At 33.1% G+C, this 19,125-nt stretch overlaps 1 protein-coding gene and 1 non-coding gene across 2 annotated transcripts; one reads left to right on the top strand and one right to left on the bottom strand.

The window, feature by feature from the left end:
• Positions 1-4,689: 4,689 nt before the first annotated feature.
• On the bottom strand, positions 4,690-4,761 carry TRNAQ-UUG (transfer RNA glutamine (anticodon UUG)). The gene has a single exon. It is a non-coding gene; the product is annotated as a tRNA-Gln (tRNA).
• A 2,905-nt stretch (positions 4,762-7,666) lies between these two features.
• Positions 7,667-18,992, top strand: LOC147072793 (zonadhesin-like). Its single transcript, XM_085946208.1, has 6 exons — positions 7,667-7,820; positions 9,141-9,275; positions 10,418-10,594; positions 11,929-12,114; positions 12,538-12,732; positions 18,724-18,992. Exons 1-6 carry the CDS (start codon positions 7,742-7,744, stop codon positions 18,909-18,911), a joined length of 960 nt encoding a protein of 319 aa, XP_085802334.1. The 5' UTR covers positions 7,667-7,741; the 3' UTR covers positions 18,912-18,992.
• The last annotated feature ends 133 nt before the right edge of the window (positions 18,993-19,125 follow it).

Here is a 19,125-nt window from a genome sequence, read left to right as displayed (position 1 = left end):
TTTCAATAAAATACCTGAAACGTAGTAAACTAATAACATCATTTGTTTATTACAATGTGATCATAATACAGTCATCATCATCATCATCATCAGGGGCGCGACAACCTGGTATGGGTCCTGGCCTCCTCCAACAGCTCCCTTCACCTGTCCCTATCCAGTGTGGCCGCTTTCCAATTTGGTACCCCCAGAATACGGCAGTCACTGGCAGCTCCATCCAACCAGCGAATCTTTGGCCTCCCTCTTCTTTTACGTCCTATTGGATTGCTGGACATCACTCTTTTTGCCGGTTCATTGTCATTCATACGGTGCACATGACCTAGGCACCGCAGTCTCCCAATCTTAATTGATTGAACTGCGCTGCAATCTTCGTACAGCCCGTAGAGCTCAGCATTATATTATCTTCTCCTATCATAATACAGTCGGGTTTTATTATATTATCTTAAAAATACTCTCGATCTACCTACACTTTGGGTGCCCAATCATTTCCGAGTGCCAACCCTCTTTTTAAATAGCCTAGTAATCCGTGCCCCCCGCCAAAACACTTTTTAGTAGGTACTTAATGCTATTTCAATTAAAAGTAGGTAATTTAAAAATGCCTTTTATCAAAAAAAAATCAACTTAAAATTTTAAAAAAATCATAACAAAAATATCACACGGTGGTCACTTGAGACAATTCAATAATACCTATTATTCAAACAGCACAAATTTAAACATGCGTTATGTAGCCAAAACTATTTGTACTTAATTATTAAGTATTTTAAAAATTAATGAAAATATAAACTTAGGTACTGGTGAAAAATATCGCTAATATTTATTCTTTTCAACACAACACAGAACAAATTATGTACCAATTTACCGAATAGTTTTTAATATTATGTCAGCCTACAGGCGAACACCTCACGGCCATCGGCGATTTTTTTTTTTGATGCAGATGCCGCAATCGATTGGTCAGGAGATTTTAAAAGGGGCCTCGAAACAGTTAAAACTATTCATATAATAATTATATATATTGACCATGTTCGATCCAAAGAAAATCACATGGGCCTCCATAGAGTGGAGGTTTGTATTAACAGATTTTTGTTTTTACTAGAAATGGATTTTAGCTTCTTGCTCAACCTATTAGGTCCATACTCTGACTCCAACCACACATTGAAAAACAGTATGTATATTTGCCAGACATAGGATTCAAACCTGTGACCCACGACATTATAAGCCATCGTGGGCGTCATTATTATATTACATGTAAGTATTAAAATCTTAAAAGGATGCGATAGTATTTCTCACATATTGATTAGGTAGGTAGTAGAACATATTATTACCCAAATCATAACAAAATTCATACAACTAGGCACCGATACTATCTTTATAAGTACTGTCTTTACAGGATGATGTGATTCCAGGAAATAAATAGGTACATTGATATTTTTATCATTGTTGGTAGTTGAAATTTATCGTTCTTATTTTATTTTTTATCGTAAGGGACCGGTCATTGCCTCGGGCCTCCATGACCCTAGGCTCGCCACTGCTCACGGGAAAGGTGTGATATGAAGTGAGCATGGCCTCCACATTCTGAATCCCGCCCCCAGGCTAGGATCTTTGGCGGCCTCCCTACCTATCGCTAAGTATAAAGACAGTGTGACACTCTACAGTAGCGTTTTCCAAATGATGTACGCAGTACATTTAGTGTTTTTTTTTTTTTTTTTTTAATATATTAATTAATTTAAATACATCCATTTGAATTATGGGGTTGTCTAATATCGATACACAATTAAAAATTGTATCGTACAATATATACAAATAATAACATTACTGAAGGAAAATAGCTTTTTATTTACTTTAAAGCAAATTTGTGATGTGTGTTTATCTCAAGTATCTGGTCGACTCGCCTCGCCGGGCCACTCCTGAGCTCGAGCCCCCAGGCTAGAGCCCTGTTAGCTCCCCCTTTGTGGGACAATGGAAGTGAGCGACAAAATTTACGCACGGTAAATATTCTATCGGAGTATTGAAAAAGGGGTAGGTACTTACCAAAGTTTCATACAAGTTTTCGCCCTTGATATGTGTTTTGGGGTTTAATATTTTAGGTGGTTCGCCTTCCTAAACGTTGACAATGGGTATGGACTAGGGAATCCAATCCTGAGCCAAAATTCTGATCCCGGGATTTCGGGATTACAATTTGACAATCCCGGGATTGGCATTTTTTCCATAATTAATATAAAAAATTTATATTTACAAATAACATTGATAAAATCGGTTAAAAATAAATTTAGTATAATTTATACCATTTAAGACATTTATTGTTAATATTGTGTACGTTCCAATCTTGGAAATACATAAGTTTAACGGAGTAAATAATATTGTAATATAAATAATAATTTGAATTTAATATGAGATTGCTGTTTCTGATAGTAAAGACTTAATGAATGGGTTAGCAAGATTTAAAATAGTAAAGCAAATCATGGCGTATGGCCTTTCTGCTCCATAAATCTAATTAGTCAGCCAAATATGAAACTGCCGAAAAACGTATGAGATCATGGTGGAATTACTTTGTTAAAAGTGCGAAGGATTGTTTTTTCCAATCTTTCTCATTTTTATTAATCTTTGTGACAAAATAAAATGAATCGGCAACTTACACATGGGCATAAATCAAACTTTATTCAAACTCAGTTTATTTCTAATGTAGTTATTTGTTATTAAAAGTATTTTTTCTGTTATATTTTCGTTCTTATTTTATTTTCCATAAAAATTGTTAAAAAAACCAATCCCGAAAGTTTCGGGATTATGTTTACCAATCCCAGGATTCATAGGTATCCAAAATAGCTCGGGATCCCGGGATTGGAATCCCTAATATGGACATGATGCAATGTCGAGTTTGGTGTTTTGCTTGCGCAGTCAATAATCAGCATAGGTAATAATAACAATTGATTAAAATAATTGGCGAACTAACCGTTTTGTTTAATTGTTTTATTTATTTTTTTTTGCTATAAAACACTATGGAAACCAAATATTTTGGACTATATAAGAGAAGGATTATCATACGTTATTATTTCTACTATGACATTTGAAATTATTTTGGAAGCACATGCAGCATGGATAAGTTAACTCTGCATATCTACTCAACATGGTAGCGGATTGTCTTTTTTTATACGCCCTGTAAATTTGAAAAGAAATCTCATAGCAGTAGTGTGAAGTTATATGTAAATTAACCTGCATATCTAAGTGGACAAGTGATCCTTTTTTTGCTTCAATTTCATACATTTAGGTTCCATCTCTATAGAAGGTTTTTTCAAAAATTTTGATGGAAACACAACCTGTAATTATCGTTAATATTATTTTGACTAATCTTGCTCCAAGTAGTCAACCACATTGGCTGTTAAAAATTTCTATAAAATATAATAAACATGTTTTTAATTCATCACCCGACGATTGACTTACTTAAATCAATTGTGAGATTAAATAAATTATTATTAATTACCTATACTATCTATTTGTCTGCGACGATAAATTGTATGAGAATCATAAATTACAATCTGACTCTGACATTTTCTAAATCAGGGGTAGACAACCAGGACGTATTTTGCAGTCCAAAAAATTATTTTGGTTATGGCATGCGGCCCGTATGTTGAATTATTTCAATTTAATATGTAGCGTAATAAATTATATATGTTATCAAAATGGTGAATAGTTGTGAACATGCCAAACTTACAATAATAATTATAATATTTGTAAGTACAATAATATTCGTCTGCGTACTATGAATGATATAAAACAAGTATAGTACCTACGCCAAAAATACTATAATTTTAAATATCGGAAAAAATATGCAAAAAGTAGGTAGGTACCTACTTACTGTAATTTCGCAATATAAGAAAATTTGAAAATCAGGAAAAAAAATGCTTGAAAAACGTGAAACTTTGGTTTAAAATGGAATTTCTTGAATTCGTCGGTAAGCGGACGAGGTACCTACCTAAATAAAAAAAGGATCTCGGAATTTCTCAGATTCTCCGTTATTTTCTTTGGTGAGAAGCGAAATACTATAATTTCTTGGACCGCATACTAAGAAGAAGATGGCAACACTGATCGCCATGCAACTTGAAGAGAAAACTGGAGAATAGTACTAAATAATTACTCGCTGACTTGACTTTTTCAGAGTTTGTATGAAAATAATGGTCTCATAGGTCCTTTTTGCTTCATTTTCATATGCTCTATTTAATATGTTCTATTACGGGGAGTTTTACGTGGGCGAAGTCCCGCGCAACTCAAACGTATAACCGTGTGTGAAAATGTTCGTAAACAGTCTTTTTTTGGTTATACGTTTGAGTTACGCGCGCTGCTCATCGCTTCGCGCGACTTCGCCTACGTAAGACGGGCCGTTAGGGTTTATACTCGATATAGACAAGGTTTTTCAAACAACTTTAATTTTAATATATATTAATATATAGATAATTAGCATAAATTTACTATTTTCAGAATCTAAATTAAAACTAGGTATCCAATCATAAATGTTTTTATTGCAACTCTCAATAAATAATTTAGTATAGGTACATAAATGACTGCAAAACGATATTCTAAATAATCACACTAACATCAGATGAATTTTCTAAACCCGATTTTCTCCATTAGAATGATTGACAAATTTTCATTGTATATTAAATACCTAAGTACTTATTAGTTTGTATTTAAAAAAAAACTAGGTTCCACCGAGATTTGAACTCGGATCGCTGGATTCAAAGTCCAGAGTGCTAACCATTACACCATGGAACCTGTGTTTTATTAATAAGTAGATAGTGATTGTTTGGCCTTAGTATACATTTTGTAATCGTAATGTGTAATATTTTGCATCGTTGTTACAATTAATTATTATTATAATTTAGTACTATCAATAGTAACTTGGTATTTGATTGAATATCATAATATTAGAGAGTTTGTAAGTATGTTATTTAATGTTTGTAAGATAATAATATTATTTAGTGAGAGAGTGCAGTAGATAATTATATCTATATTTGCTTGCACAACAATGACCTTAAATAAAAAGAAACGTCTAAAAACTACGACAAACATAGTTTTCCTTAGAAGAATGCATATTAACCTTAACATGAAAAGGACATGAATTAGAACAATAGGTAAGAAGAATAAAAAATAAACAAATTTAATGTAGGTACATACCTAGATATGTTGAGACAGACTGTGGTGAAACGACTGTAATTATTTTATTAATCTGTAAATAAATTTATATAAGAAACGTCTAAAACGCAGAACAGATAATAAATAGAATACCGATAGGCTATATTCAATACGCCGCATGTTGATGCAGGCTTTTGAATGTGTGAGTGTCCTACGAAAATGAAGCACGCATTATGCACGTGCAATAGTGTGTGTAATACACCAACATTAAATGAGCGTAAATGCATAAACCGAGAGCAGTTTTCAGTATTCGACGTAAAAAGTATACGTAAACTTTACACGTGTGTAAGTTTAACCCGGATTCTTCCTTACTCGAGTCGGTTACCTGCTATCGCCTTACCCGTTATGTATTTCAGTTCCCATTATTTCTGAGTTCCCTGGTCTAAAACCTACGATAATCGTAGATATCCTTGTGACTGATGCATGTTAGGCATAACACGAAACATGAATTAGACCAATAGATAAGAAGAATGAAAAATAAATAAATTGCATGTAGATTTTATCGTATGGTGTTGAGTCATATACTCTGAAGGCAAGGGAGCGGAAGACAACTTTCTTGGACAGAGCTCAGGACGAATCATTCAATCATCCATAGACTTTAGATAAAGGAATGGCTCTCGACAATATGTTTTCAGTTGTTTGGACATATTGTTCGTCGCGGACTGGATAACCTGGAGAGATTGGTGGTTTTGGGTAGCTTCCGGGGAAGGTGAAGAAGAGCAAGAGCGTTGGCACGCTGGAGCGATCAAATGAAGGAGCTAACTTGGTCATGATTAGGGAATCCAATCCCGAGCCAAAATTCTGATCCCGGGATTTCGGGATTACAATTTGACAATCCCGGGATCCCGGGACTAGTCCCGGGATTGGCATTTTGTTCCATTGTTAATATAAAATTTTTATATTTACAAATAACATTGATAAAATCGGTCAAAAATAAATGTAGTAAATTTATACTATTTAAGACATTTATTGTTAATATTGTATACGCTCAATCTTGGAAATACACAAGTTTAATGGAGTAAATAATATTGTAATATAAATAATAATGTGAATTTAATATGAGATTGCTGTTTCTGATAGTAAAGACATAATGAATGGATTAGCGAGATTTAAAATAGTAAAGCAAATAATCATGGCGTACTTATGGCCTTTCCGCTTCATAAATTTAATTAGTCACCCAAATATGAAACTGCCGTAAAACGTATCATGGTGGAATTACTTTGTTAAAAGTGGGAAGCATTGTTTTTTCCAATCTTTCTCATTTTTAATAATTTATGTGAGAAAATAAAATGAATCGGCAACCTACACATGGGTATAAATCAAACTTCATTCAAACTCAGTTTATTTCTAATGTAGTTATTTTTTATTAAATGTATTTTTTCTGTTATATTTTCGCTTTTAATTCCATAAAAATTGATAAAAAAATGAATCCCGAAATCCCGGGATTATGTTTATTAATCCCGGGATTCATAGGTATCGAAAATAGCTCGGGATCCCGGGATTGGAATCCCTAGTCATGATCCTCAGCTATGAGGGAACGACTAAGAAGAAGAATGTAGATCTGTTGATATAGTAATGAGGTGAGAGAGACAGCCGTGGTGAATAATAATCTGGAAACATTGTATATTATATTATTATACTTTTAAAAAAGATCATATTATATTACATAGAGAAATTACATGGTGAATTATTAATTAACAAATAGATATACAATAATAACTATAAAAATGTTACAAAAAAACAAAACAACTTTAAAAATAGTGTAAAATAAAATTATAAATAGGTATAACTTATATCGAGCAAATTCTATCGGAAACGGTACTGTGCAAAATCAAGTATCTACCGCGGTGTATGATAATATTATTAGACATTGGATGTATCGGTGCGGGGGCGAGCTTATCACACGCTTTAATAATATTAATATTTTCATATAATAATATATATACATAAATTTATGTATATTATAATATTACATTTTTCTCAATTTGCTTGGGGGTGCTACAGTTCCGCAGTGCATATGGACGAGCCGCCACTGGATATAAGTACATATTATACTGTTTATATCAGATAAATCCCAGGTTTCTCTTGGTTTATAACATTTATCTCCTCCGGTCCCCTGGGCAAATCAGTCAAGCGACGACAGATCTCAACCATCGTCGTCAAAGTAGAGGGTCCCCACGGTCCAAATGTCTCGAAAGATCGACGATATAATTTGGTGACACACAGTCATATTAGCATAGTTGTATTTATATAATTATACTTAGTTTCCGTATCTTTATAGATAGAAATTATGATAATAAAAAGTCTAACGGACTCTCTATCTTCTCTTAAACGCTTGCGACCATATTAATTAAACGAAAAGTTAAAAGTGGCCCGTAAGTCTTAAAGGTTGCCGCCCCCTGTTATAATATAAATATATATGCAATGTAAACATATAAGTTAAGATTAATACGATTATAAAATTGAACAACTGTGTATTTAAAATACTATAAGAGAGCAATTTAAAAAAAACATACTTCAACAAACTTTAGAGGCCAAGATACCTATACCTATTGGGAAGATGATGTGTCGTCAATTAGAAATATTTTTTATTTTAGTTCTGGTGACAGTTACAACCGCATCGGTACCATCAAATCCTGGTAAAAACTACTTTACGTTTCGTTCATTATAAAATTAAGACTGTCAAAATATTGACAATCTATTGAGCTTGCATACTTTCTTATAAAATGCTCTGAAATGTCCACAATATGCAATAATATGTTCTCAACATTGATATACTACAATGGTTCTCAATAATAGTCAATGTATGACGTTTTTGTGATGTCTGATGGGCAGGTAATGTTCCAATATTATAATATACTCGTAAACGAATAAACATTCAATAGTTCTTATTCAATATTCAAAGTATTTGCAATTATTTGTAGGTAGGTATAAACATATAAAAGTATGTTTTTTTATATTCCGCCGCTGGTAGAAAACATGTGTTTAAATATTATAGTGACAAACAGACAGTGTGTTGTCATACGTTACACTCCAGTTTGTGTGGGTTACAATATGTAGATTGCACGTAAAACATTTCACCGTGGCACAGTTCGCCGTGAGCTTTCTTATCGGAAAGAGATGACCGGTCTCCAATTTTATTAGATTCAATATGAACATTAATTCAATTTTTTGATTTTGGCAAAATTATGAATTCAATAATGAAAACCTAACCTAACCTAAAAAATAATCCAGTATATCAGCTATTATTCAAATTTATTTGCGCTCTAAAAGCTTCCTGTAAAGTGTAAACCGACAAGAACCGTGTTTTATTTAGACATGAATTTTATGTCACTACTATACGACCCAAAAAGGTTGGATGGTCTTTAATATACGGCCATATATTTCCGATACAACATTTCACGGTGAAGTGTGATACGGTGAACTGCATACATACAAGTTTCCGGACACAGTTTGCGCGGTGACGCGTGATCTTGTGGAATATTGTTTTGACTTTGGACTTTCTATGATCAATTAATATTATTCTATAGACTGGCGAATTTGCACGTATATTCCGAAATAATCAATAAATTGTGTCGCGAAATATTGAAAAGTTTTTGTTCTGTGTAATGCCCGGGATGTAAATAAAGGTTTTAAAAATATGTACTAATCTTCTGATTATTACACATAACTACTGATCAGATGCAGCGCTCGAAATGGAAAAGTTTGGGAACCGGAGCGTTCGAAAATTTTCTGAGGATATTAACAAGGTTATCAAATTGTATGTGTATTTTATAAACACAAGGGTGCTAGATTTTTTGTTATATCTATGGCATATCTAGATCAGACGGTCAAATTATTTTGTCCGTGAGACGGAGCGATAACTTTACAAATTTCACGAACCGAAACGGCGCTCCGGTGCGTTCCGGTCCATTTCGAGCCCTGATCAGATGGTTAATTTCTTTTATTGTATCCAAAAGGTAGATCGATAAACAGTGATGAGTCTGTGGATTCGTCAGGCAGTCGTGAGAACAATGGTCGCAAACCAATATGTCGATACACTGATGGATGCCTCATCAATGATAACCAAAGATCACCAGGAGGGAATAACTACTGTGAGCATTAATATTATAATTCTTGTTTTATCCAGTGTTAGTGATCACTTTTCCTGTAATTACAAATCTATGTTGACACTAATGTTCCCTGTAAGGTGTGCGCATGTGCGCGCACACCTATCATAATTTGTCCGCACACATATTTTCATCCCACATGGTGGGGTTTATCCATTAATTATTAAATATACATACCCACCTACTTTGGGTATGAGTAATTTTTCAGAATAAATAATATGATTATCGGAGTCGTTACTTAATCACATCTAAAAAGCGTGCTTAAAAATATTAACTTAATTAATAATTATTATTATTATAGACCTACCGTTATCAGTTTTGAACAACGACTTACAGCGAGCGTTTTACTCACCTAGGGGTCATTTGATTCGCTCCCCAGTATGCGTATACTAACGCGAATGCATTCACATCCTTTGTAGAACGAGATTTGTACCGCGGCGACGGGATGGGAGTGATGGGATTGAGTGACAGCAAAAACTAACGCCATAGCTTTCTTAATTTGTACATAGGTGTCATCGTGAAATAGGGCGTATTTAATAAAATTAATTATTTTAATACCGCGTAATCATTATTATGTTATAAGATAGTCATTGGTTTATTTATTTGTGTAATATTAATTAATATTTCTATACAATTTCGACGGGTTTAGTTTGGTTTAGATGGATAAAATAAATTAAATAAGTATTTCATTCAATCATGTAATTAAGTAGGTATATTATGACAAGGATAAAACTATCGGAAGTGTATATTTGATATAAAATTGACGTGGGGATGGTCCCCATGAACCCTTAAGGTAGAACCGCCCCTGCGTAGCTATAACTGTATATCAGGTGCTCATCGCTAGACTCAAAGTGCGGAGTTTCTGGGTATGGGGCATGTGTCCGTAAAACTGCGAGGTAAGTGCAGAAGTCAGTGGTATCTGTAGTTATCTGCTAACTCCAAAAATCAGTAATTGTGGATATTTTTTCGAAATGGACCCCTCACCCCATACCTTGTTTCTTTGTGCCTATAATATAGAACAGGACATTTCCGGTAATGTAATTCCTTAACCACAATTTAATAGGGATATTAGTAAAACTAATTACGTGTTCTGTTAAAAAAAACCTTATGTTATGGAGTAATTATAGGTCCAAAATGCAAAGACCCCAACGCAGAATACAGTACGTGTAAAACAAGTGCAGTAAGTTGCGACGACCGAGAACCCTCTTTCACTGGTGAGTGCGTGCCAGGATGCTCCTGCAAATATGGATACGTGAGGTCTAGTAAAAAGGATGACACTTGCATTAAGGAATCACGATGTCCTAGTGAGTCCACAGATAATTATTCCAATTAATTCATCAATAAAAACATCGATTTTTTATAAAAATATAAATGTGTATAACTTGAAATCCTTTTTATTTATATCAAATCGAGTTTAATGTAGAGCCGCCCCTGACATTTACATTATATTACATATTATAATAATATAAGCCGCTCGGCCATCGTGGACGTGGGCGTACCAACCTACATGATAATATTATCAGATTAATGAAATATTGAAAACCTAATTACTATTTTTGCAAAATATATCCGATGGATATGGATTTTTAAGATTTACCTGGCCACAAGCGACATCATTTCTACTTAGCCCGGTAGCACATACGAACTTGTCTCGACTGCAATACGTCGAATTTGTCGATGTGATTTTGTCGGCATTCGCAAAACACATGTAATTTAATGGTACCGCCACACACAACGTGATTGTAACATATTTGATTGACACGCCTGAATGTCGCTTGTGTGCAGTTAAAAAGGTCGATTTAGATTAAATGAAATTAAATTTTATGTTAACTTCAAACAATTGGAACACCACGCATTCGCATTTATTTCTAACTGATATCTAATTTACTTAATATTTTTGTCAGATTTGTGATGACGTTTATCAATTTTAACAGGGGTGCAACAATACGGGCGGTTATGATTTATGTCCATATTCGTGTCCAGCCGAATATCAATATGCATTGAGCCTTAGTTATCACAGCTCTCACATCAAAACTCGTTCCGCCTGCATCGTGTCGAATACGTCAATGTGACGTCATCGTTATTCAAAAAACGCACGTTTCCAAATGGAGCTCCGCAGATGGGTTAAATGCGACAGATTGAAAAAAACATCTGCTGTTGCAATCGACAAGTTGCACGCTTCTCGGGCTGCGAGTCGAAGACGCCAGGACGTAAAAAACACCTACGAATTGGTCATTCCTATACAGGCTCGACTGCATCCAAATATCTATACGTTTCGAAGGTTACGTGCGACGAAGGTTTGATTTATGGCTGTGCGGCAGACGAGGCGAGTTTAGCTGTGAGACCCGGCTTATGGTTTACTTACATCTGACTACCATAAAATTATCTGCAGTTAAACCAGTGATCCCATCTATATTAACATTGATTATAGTACAATCTGTTAGAAAAAGCTTTTTTTTGTATCGCATGCATCAGGCATTTTTGACATATCTGGCGTAGAATTATTATTTTACTGTTTTACATTTTACGCGCAATCGAAAAGATAATACGATACTATAGGTACTATTTTGATACGTAGTGGGTAAGTAAGTTTGGCATCAATGATTTATCACCCAACTTTACATTTGTTGTCTTCCAGAAGACAAGCGGTGCCCCTGTAAAAACCAATATTACTCTTCATGTGCGGATCAATGTCCAGAGAGATGTCCCGATCGAAATGGTCCCACAACCTGCCCACCGCCCACTACGTCCTGCCAACCTGGATGTCAATGTATCGCAGGATATGTATTGACCAACAAAGGATGTATACTTCCGTCTGAATGCCGTTAGTCAACTATTTTATTATTCTAATCTAATTTTGAAAGGTTCACATTCATTAAATGTAGTATTATGTACCTAATTTGGAAGCTGGAAAAGTCAAACTTAATAATTTATATTAATCCGAACGCTGCCCAAAGAGATATTTGTTATTTTTGAGAGTTTTTTTACAGGAATCTATTCTGTCTTTATATAATATTTTACTATAGATAATATATACTTACATACTAAATGATACAGTAGTTTTAAAAATATGTTACTTGCCGATTCAACAACATACAGTTAATTTTCAAAAATCATTTAATTATTCTTTCCCTTCTTCCTACGAGTCCAGAAATCCAATTATTCAAATTACCTCATTATCAAATGACAGCGTAAGTTACAAAAATACGATTTAATACTAATTTAATAAATTGCATGGTTTTAATAGCTCCCTTCGTATGTGATGCTCATCCAAATGAGATATATTCGGAATGCGGGGAGAAATGCACGCCGAGCTGTTCAAGTGTCCTACACCAGGAATCTATGTCCTGCAAATTTGTGGACAGATGCTATCCAGAGTGCCTCTGCAAAAGGGGCTACGTCAGGGATGGATCGGGCACTTGTGTACCACAAAATAAATGCTGTGAGTTTGACTAGATAATACACTTAAGGCATATATACCAGTGGCGAAGGGTGGAGGTAGGCTGTTAAGATTCGCTATAAATAGTGCACACTAAACTTTGTTAGTCATATGTATTTGTTTTTATTGAACTAAGACTACAATTTACAGATGGTATTAGTTAGTTTTTAAAAATCAATTAAACCCTGCCTAAACGAAACCATAATAGATTTGGTCTAATTTGGGCAATACGACAAAATTGTGTACAATTTTTCATTCATAGTTATTTGTTTTCGTTGGATTAAAACTACATATTACACATATTTTTGGTTCATTTTTTTGATTCATTAAGCCCTGCGTAAACCAAACTATAATAAATAAAAAATATTATTCTATCTATAAAATACTCAAAGTTATGTATGATTTAATTGCATAATTTTAGATATTTTATAGATAGACATGTATTTTTTGACTAATATCTATTATGGCTTGGTTTCCCAGGGTTTAATTGAATTTTAAAATCTTACCTACACTATCTGTAAATTGTAGTCTTATTTCAATGAAAACAAATATGTATGTCTGAAAAAGTTTAATGTGCACTATTTATGGCGGATCTTAACAGCCTACCTCCACCCTTCGCCACTGATATATACTCAACTGGTATTCAGTTGCGTATGAAGCTATTTTTGCGCCCGGGACAATAACTAAAAATGCACCCCTTATGCAACACAAAACTTTTAGATAAATAATGTTAAGTTCAATGGTGTCCGGCTACCATTAACAGAATTAAATAACTTTAAAATGTATTTTTTTAAATGTACGGCCCCCGATATTCTTGTTAGTATAAAAATCATAGTACTCTTCATTACTTGATTGTGAAGGAAAGGCAGTAAATTTTCAACATATAATTATTAAACATAAGAAACAATAATCGACAACGTAATACATAATATTATGTAGTACCTATTACATAAAAGTGTTTTTAAAGATAATAAACACATAAGACGCAGGCGACTTTTTATCATAACTAAAGGCCGGATCTTTCGAGTCTTTAACCGTCAACCCATAAAAAAACACATTAAAATGGTGGACGAATCCAATATCCTAAGGAGACTTTTGCCCAAATGATTCTTAGTATGGATTTCTACAATTAGTCAGTTGTTTTTTCTGGCAGCTCAGGTGCGATGATAATTATTGTAATTAAAATAATCGTCTTGCCAATATTATAATGCGAAGTGTGGCCACTTCAAACGAATTCAAATTCGCAAATCGCAATTAAAAAGATCGCATTACAAAATTGATGGTTTGTTTTATTGCAGGTAAGTAATGGTAAACCATTTTTATAAACTGCGTGTAGAATATGTTTTTCATAATTAAATATCGAATAGCTTTTGCGTACCTACCATTAATATAAATACAAATATTGAAAGATTTTGTCCGCTGACCCGTTTTATGTTCTAAATGTATCATATTGATACCTATTAGTATTACCAAGTGACAATACCGATATCGCAAAAGTACCTACATATCTTTTATTTTGTTAACTGTTAATTCATGGTGGAACTGCATTGTATAATTGTTTAATTTAATAAAACGCAATTTTTTGTAGTACTTGTACCACTTTTAATCAATAAATTAGGACCGGTTTCGTCCGCCTCAGAGGGAAATGAGTTCAGCCTTTATGCCTTCAGTTGAAAATGTCCCTCTGAGGCGGACGAAACCGGTCCTAATTTATTGATTAAAAATGGAATAAGTACTACAAAAAAATGCGTTTTATTAAATTAAACAACAATACCTACATATCGATAAAAAAGTCATATACTTATTTATTTATTTAGATATTTAAGTATTTTGAGGATGCTCTGCCCAATCTGGTCTATTTGATTATAAACTATTGACATTGAAGAATTTCATCAAATTGATCGTAAGAAATTTCCTCTTCAAAATACCAGTGGCGTACGGTCTATAGAATACATATGTAGATGCGAGACATCCCTGGAAATATTCGTTTGAATAATTAAAATACCTACTATTATAATATTGTGTATTGCATAAGCCGTAATTGCATTTTTCTAAAAGGTTTGCAGTATAATATTACTTCAGATTTTCACTTATTGAATAGGTTTATTATAAATATTACGTATTACGTTAATATATTTAGATTTAGAATATTCCAGAGCTACTAATCCGCAATGCCACACACTAAACTACTCACCGTGATTAAATTAGTTATAAGACCTTGAGTATATAAAATGCATGTTACAGACCTACAAACTTATCTGAAGAATGGGATGGGGGAGCCAATGTTGAAAACTACCCAATCAAGACTTGTAATTGGACAAAATCTGACATTTTTCAAATTTTGACCAATTTTCAAAATGGCGTCCTATGGTAGTTCGTAGTTCCATTTTTGGCCATTCTACAGGTAAGTTTGTAGGTGTGTAACGTTAAAAAAAAGTCCCGCCGTCCCATTTAATACTTCAGATTTTCACTTAGTGATTGTATTGCGTTAATATTTATTGTTGTTTAATTAAAAAAACGCATTTTTTTGTAGTACTTATTCCACTTTTAATCAATAAATTAGGACCGGTTTCGTTCGCATCAGAGGGATATTTTCAACTGAACAAGGGAAGATTCAGTTGAAAATGTCCCTCTGAGGCGGACGAAACCGGTCCTAATTTATTGATTAAAAGTGGAATATGTACTACAAAAAAAATGGAGCCATTGTCGAAAACTACCCAATCAAGACTAGTAACTGGACAAAATCTGACATTCGAATGAAATTTTCAAAATGGCGTCCTATGGTAATTCGTAGTTCCATTTTGGCAATTCTACAGGTAAGTTTGTAGGTGTGTAATGTTAAAAAAAGTCCCGCCATCCCATTTAATTCATTGTACGCTAAAGGCGCGCCGATTAGGTGGCCATTCGACATAATTAGCATTATATTTAAATGTTGTTATTAAAAAGTAATTATCTGATATATGATTATATTATGTATTTGATTTAAATACTTACATATTATAAAGTGTAAAGAACTATTCATCACATAAAACGACTAGTACCTAGAATCTAGATACATATTTCATTAAAACACTTTATATGTACTTTCGTACTTTTTCCACATTTATTCCATAATGTTGATATTCAACCGATTTTATCCTAATGGACATTTTCAATTGAATAACAGTACAAAATATAGGTAGGTACATATTATTGCATAAAAAGTCAATTAAGTATAGAGGACGTGGGAGTCGATTGTTTACTTGAACTAACTTGTTGGTGATATTTGTCCTTATTTATTAAATGACTGATTTATATACATTAAGAAATAGCGTAACTTCAAAACTGTGAAAAATTTGCTGTGTTTAAAATTCCACATAGGTGTATGTATCAAAAAAGGTTCCCGACCAATGACAAAAACTTGAAGACGATTTTATTGCTTTTGTCGCATGATACGTACAAGAAGTCCACAACTTAAAAATGAATTATTTTCCATACGATAGTATGTATCATCATCAGCTGTAGTATATACCAATATTGTATATAAATTTATGTTTACATTTTAGATATAATAGTGCAACCATCTATAATACCGTGGATTTACAAGAATAAAATTACAAAGCAAAGGATAATCTTTGCAATGTGCTTTTAAAACAATATGAACGGCAGGTGTACATAGGTCGTAAGTGCATTTGCTAGTCACGCAGCCTTCGCTATCGAGGCTTGATAATTTATTATATATTATATACTTAAACAATATTATATATGTGACATATTATAATATTTAGGAATATTATATTTCATCCATTGTTGTTATTTTTAAGTTAATAAGTCAAAAGAATAATATCAACTAAGATTTAATAACAATAAACAAAAATGCAAAATGTACAAAGTGTTTAAAAGTACCTTATATACCTTCTAGAGGAAAGTGGTATAATGGTCTCTATATCTAACGGGTACGAGTGGCAAAAATATTAATCAATAAATTCTAATTGATTTATGTTTTGTACTAGGTATTCTATTAGTCATTATTTACGACCGGGTTATGCCTTCTGGCTTCTTCGTGCACTATGCGCATCACCGATCGTAAATGCACATTGACATAATAAAAGATTGTTAAAACCTTCTTACCTATTAGTAAAGGATCAAGTAAAAAACAAATTTTGATTATCTGAAGTGTTTGTGAAAACCCGTAATGAATATATTACATATTATTAATACATTCAATAGGTAAGCCCGTTAAAACGTCATTTCCCGTAAACAATGGAACCAGCTAATGTGAAATATCACGAAATATACCTACTCACTAAATAAAAACAAATAAACAATTTTAAGCTATAATCCATAATCGTCAAAACTGAAGTGATCTCGGATTTTAAGAAAATACGTAGATCAGTTAACAAACGCGCAGGTAAAGTTTTTTTTGTTTTTTCTACCATATTACTATAACATCAAATTATAGTTTCATGTGTGAACTCCCAGATTGGATAAAGCAATGGACTATTAGAACCAAGGTCAACTTGTTAAGGCAAATGGTAGGCACTGCAACTGTGTTATACCTATTTATATCTAATATTTTCTTGATAAAATAATTTATTATCAATGGTATTAGGTACTATATATACACAATGTATCAATGTCGACTAATTATGATTGTATCATTTTGATAACTTCAGAAATAAATAATTATATCGGGTTTATATATTTCATTGAAATAATACTATGATATATAATTTATAGTATTAGGGATTAGCAATTAACAGAAAACGCATGTACTTACATATTTTGCATGATGAATATAAAGTGTTTGAAAATGGCCTATCAAAATGTCAAAAAAAAACATTACAACATCAGTACCTACCTATATATTAAAATTGAATATCTCAATATGTCCAACCACTTGCTTGAAACACAAAAGTACGATTTGAAGTATCTTTCGTACGAAACTTTTTCTAAAGGGTTTCATTAACCACGTAGGTCCGATATTCCCCATTTTACCTATCCATAAATCCATATAATATAATAATATGTTTTCATATTATATATTTTCGTAGTATCAACATAATATACGAAATCATTCAGATTTGGTACGATTTTAATAATACACTAGCTGTCAGGTCCTTCTCATTATGGGAGCAAGTCTGATTTGTTATTTGATAGTGAAAATAAAAGTAGTTTAGTAGAAATTTTAAACTTTGATTTCAATAATAGGTATATAAAAAGTGGAATATTATTAAATATTATAGATATTACTATTAACAACTAATTCTTCCACTCTATACGTAAGCGCTTCATTAATTTCTCTAAATAGTATAGTATATCTACTAATGGCAGCGTTTCTATATAATTAAGTATCGATAAAGTCTCTTGCACATATTATCAATATCATTTATTTCATATTTCATTGTACCTACTACATCGTACAACTTATTTTTCTGAAAAACATAGGTTCCATAAATTATTAACGCATTTTTTAATTAAAAAATGTTGTAATATTCGAGTCCGTCCCAAAAAAAAAGGACTCCAGATGTCCGGTGTCTAATCATAACCATAAGAAGGTTCGTTTCCCCATAATTTGGTAATTTAAGGATGACATTTTCCATTCACTTTTTATTTTCGCAAGTTCAACAAAACTCCACTTCTGCATCCCAAATGTGTCTGCACCTTGGGCGGCTGCCCAGCTCGCAAACCCCCTGTTACGCCAATGTTAGTAGGTACAATAATATAGGGAGTACTTAATACCAAGTATTTTCATTAGATTATAACCAGGGTTCGAACTGGACCGTATCGCACCGGAGCGCCGTTCCGGTTTGATTATTTGCGTGATTACGTACGTGTCCGTCAATTCAAATGATGAAAGCTAATTTCGTTAGTAGACCAATCAGTAGATTTTTTATTGACAGCCATTCGCCCAACCCATTTGATTCTTCCACTGGGTCAGACACACTTTGAAAAAACAAAACAGGAAATTTTTTTTGATCAGTTGATTCATATTATCTAAATCTCTTTTTTCAGGTTCATGCAAAAATCTCAACGAAGAATATTTGGAGTGCGGACCATTTTGTGAAGCCAGTTGCCAAGATCAAAATCCCACCTGCAGCTGTACATCTTGTAAAAGTGGCTGCTTTTGCAAACTTGGTTTTATCAGGAACGGTGTGGAATGTGTTTCATTAAACGATTGTCTGACCCCGGCGAATGCATAGGGGCTCTAAGTCGTCGTGGACCTTCAAATCAATTTATTTTATATATCATAAAAAAAATATTAAAGAAAACTCACTAACTAACTGGCGTTTACGTGGTATAACTCCATTATAATAGTTTTGAAACAAAGTTTTTGGTAATGCTAATATATTTGAGTTATTAATGTTGACAGCTATTTCAGGCTATAAACCCACCCTTATAACCATAAACATACCT

The sequence above is a fragment of the Rhyacophila brunnea genome, unplaced genomic scaffold, assembly GCF_057557595.1.
Source record: "Rhyacophila brunnea isolate RB1 unplaced genomic scaffold, BYU_Rbru_1.0 scaffold_19, whole genome shotgun sequence".
Lineage (NCBI taxonomy): Eukaryota > Metazoa > Arthropoda > Insecta > Trichoptera > Rhyacophilidae > Rhyacophila > Rhyacophila brunnea.
The sequence above is the reverse complement of the archived record's forward strand: the minus strand, read 5'-3'. Positions and strand labels throughout refer to the sequence as shown.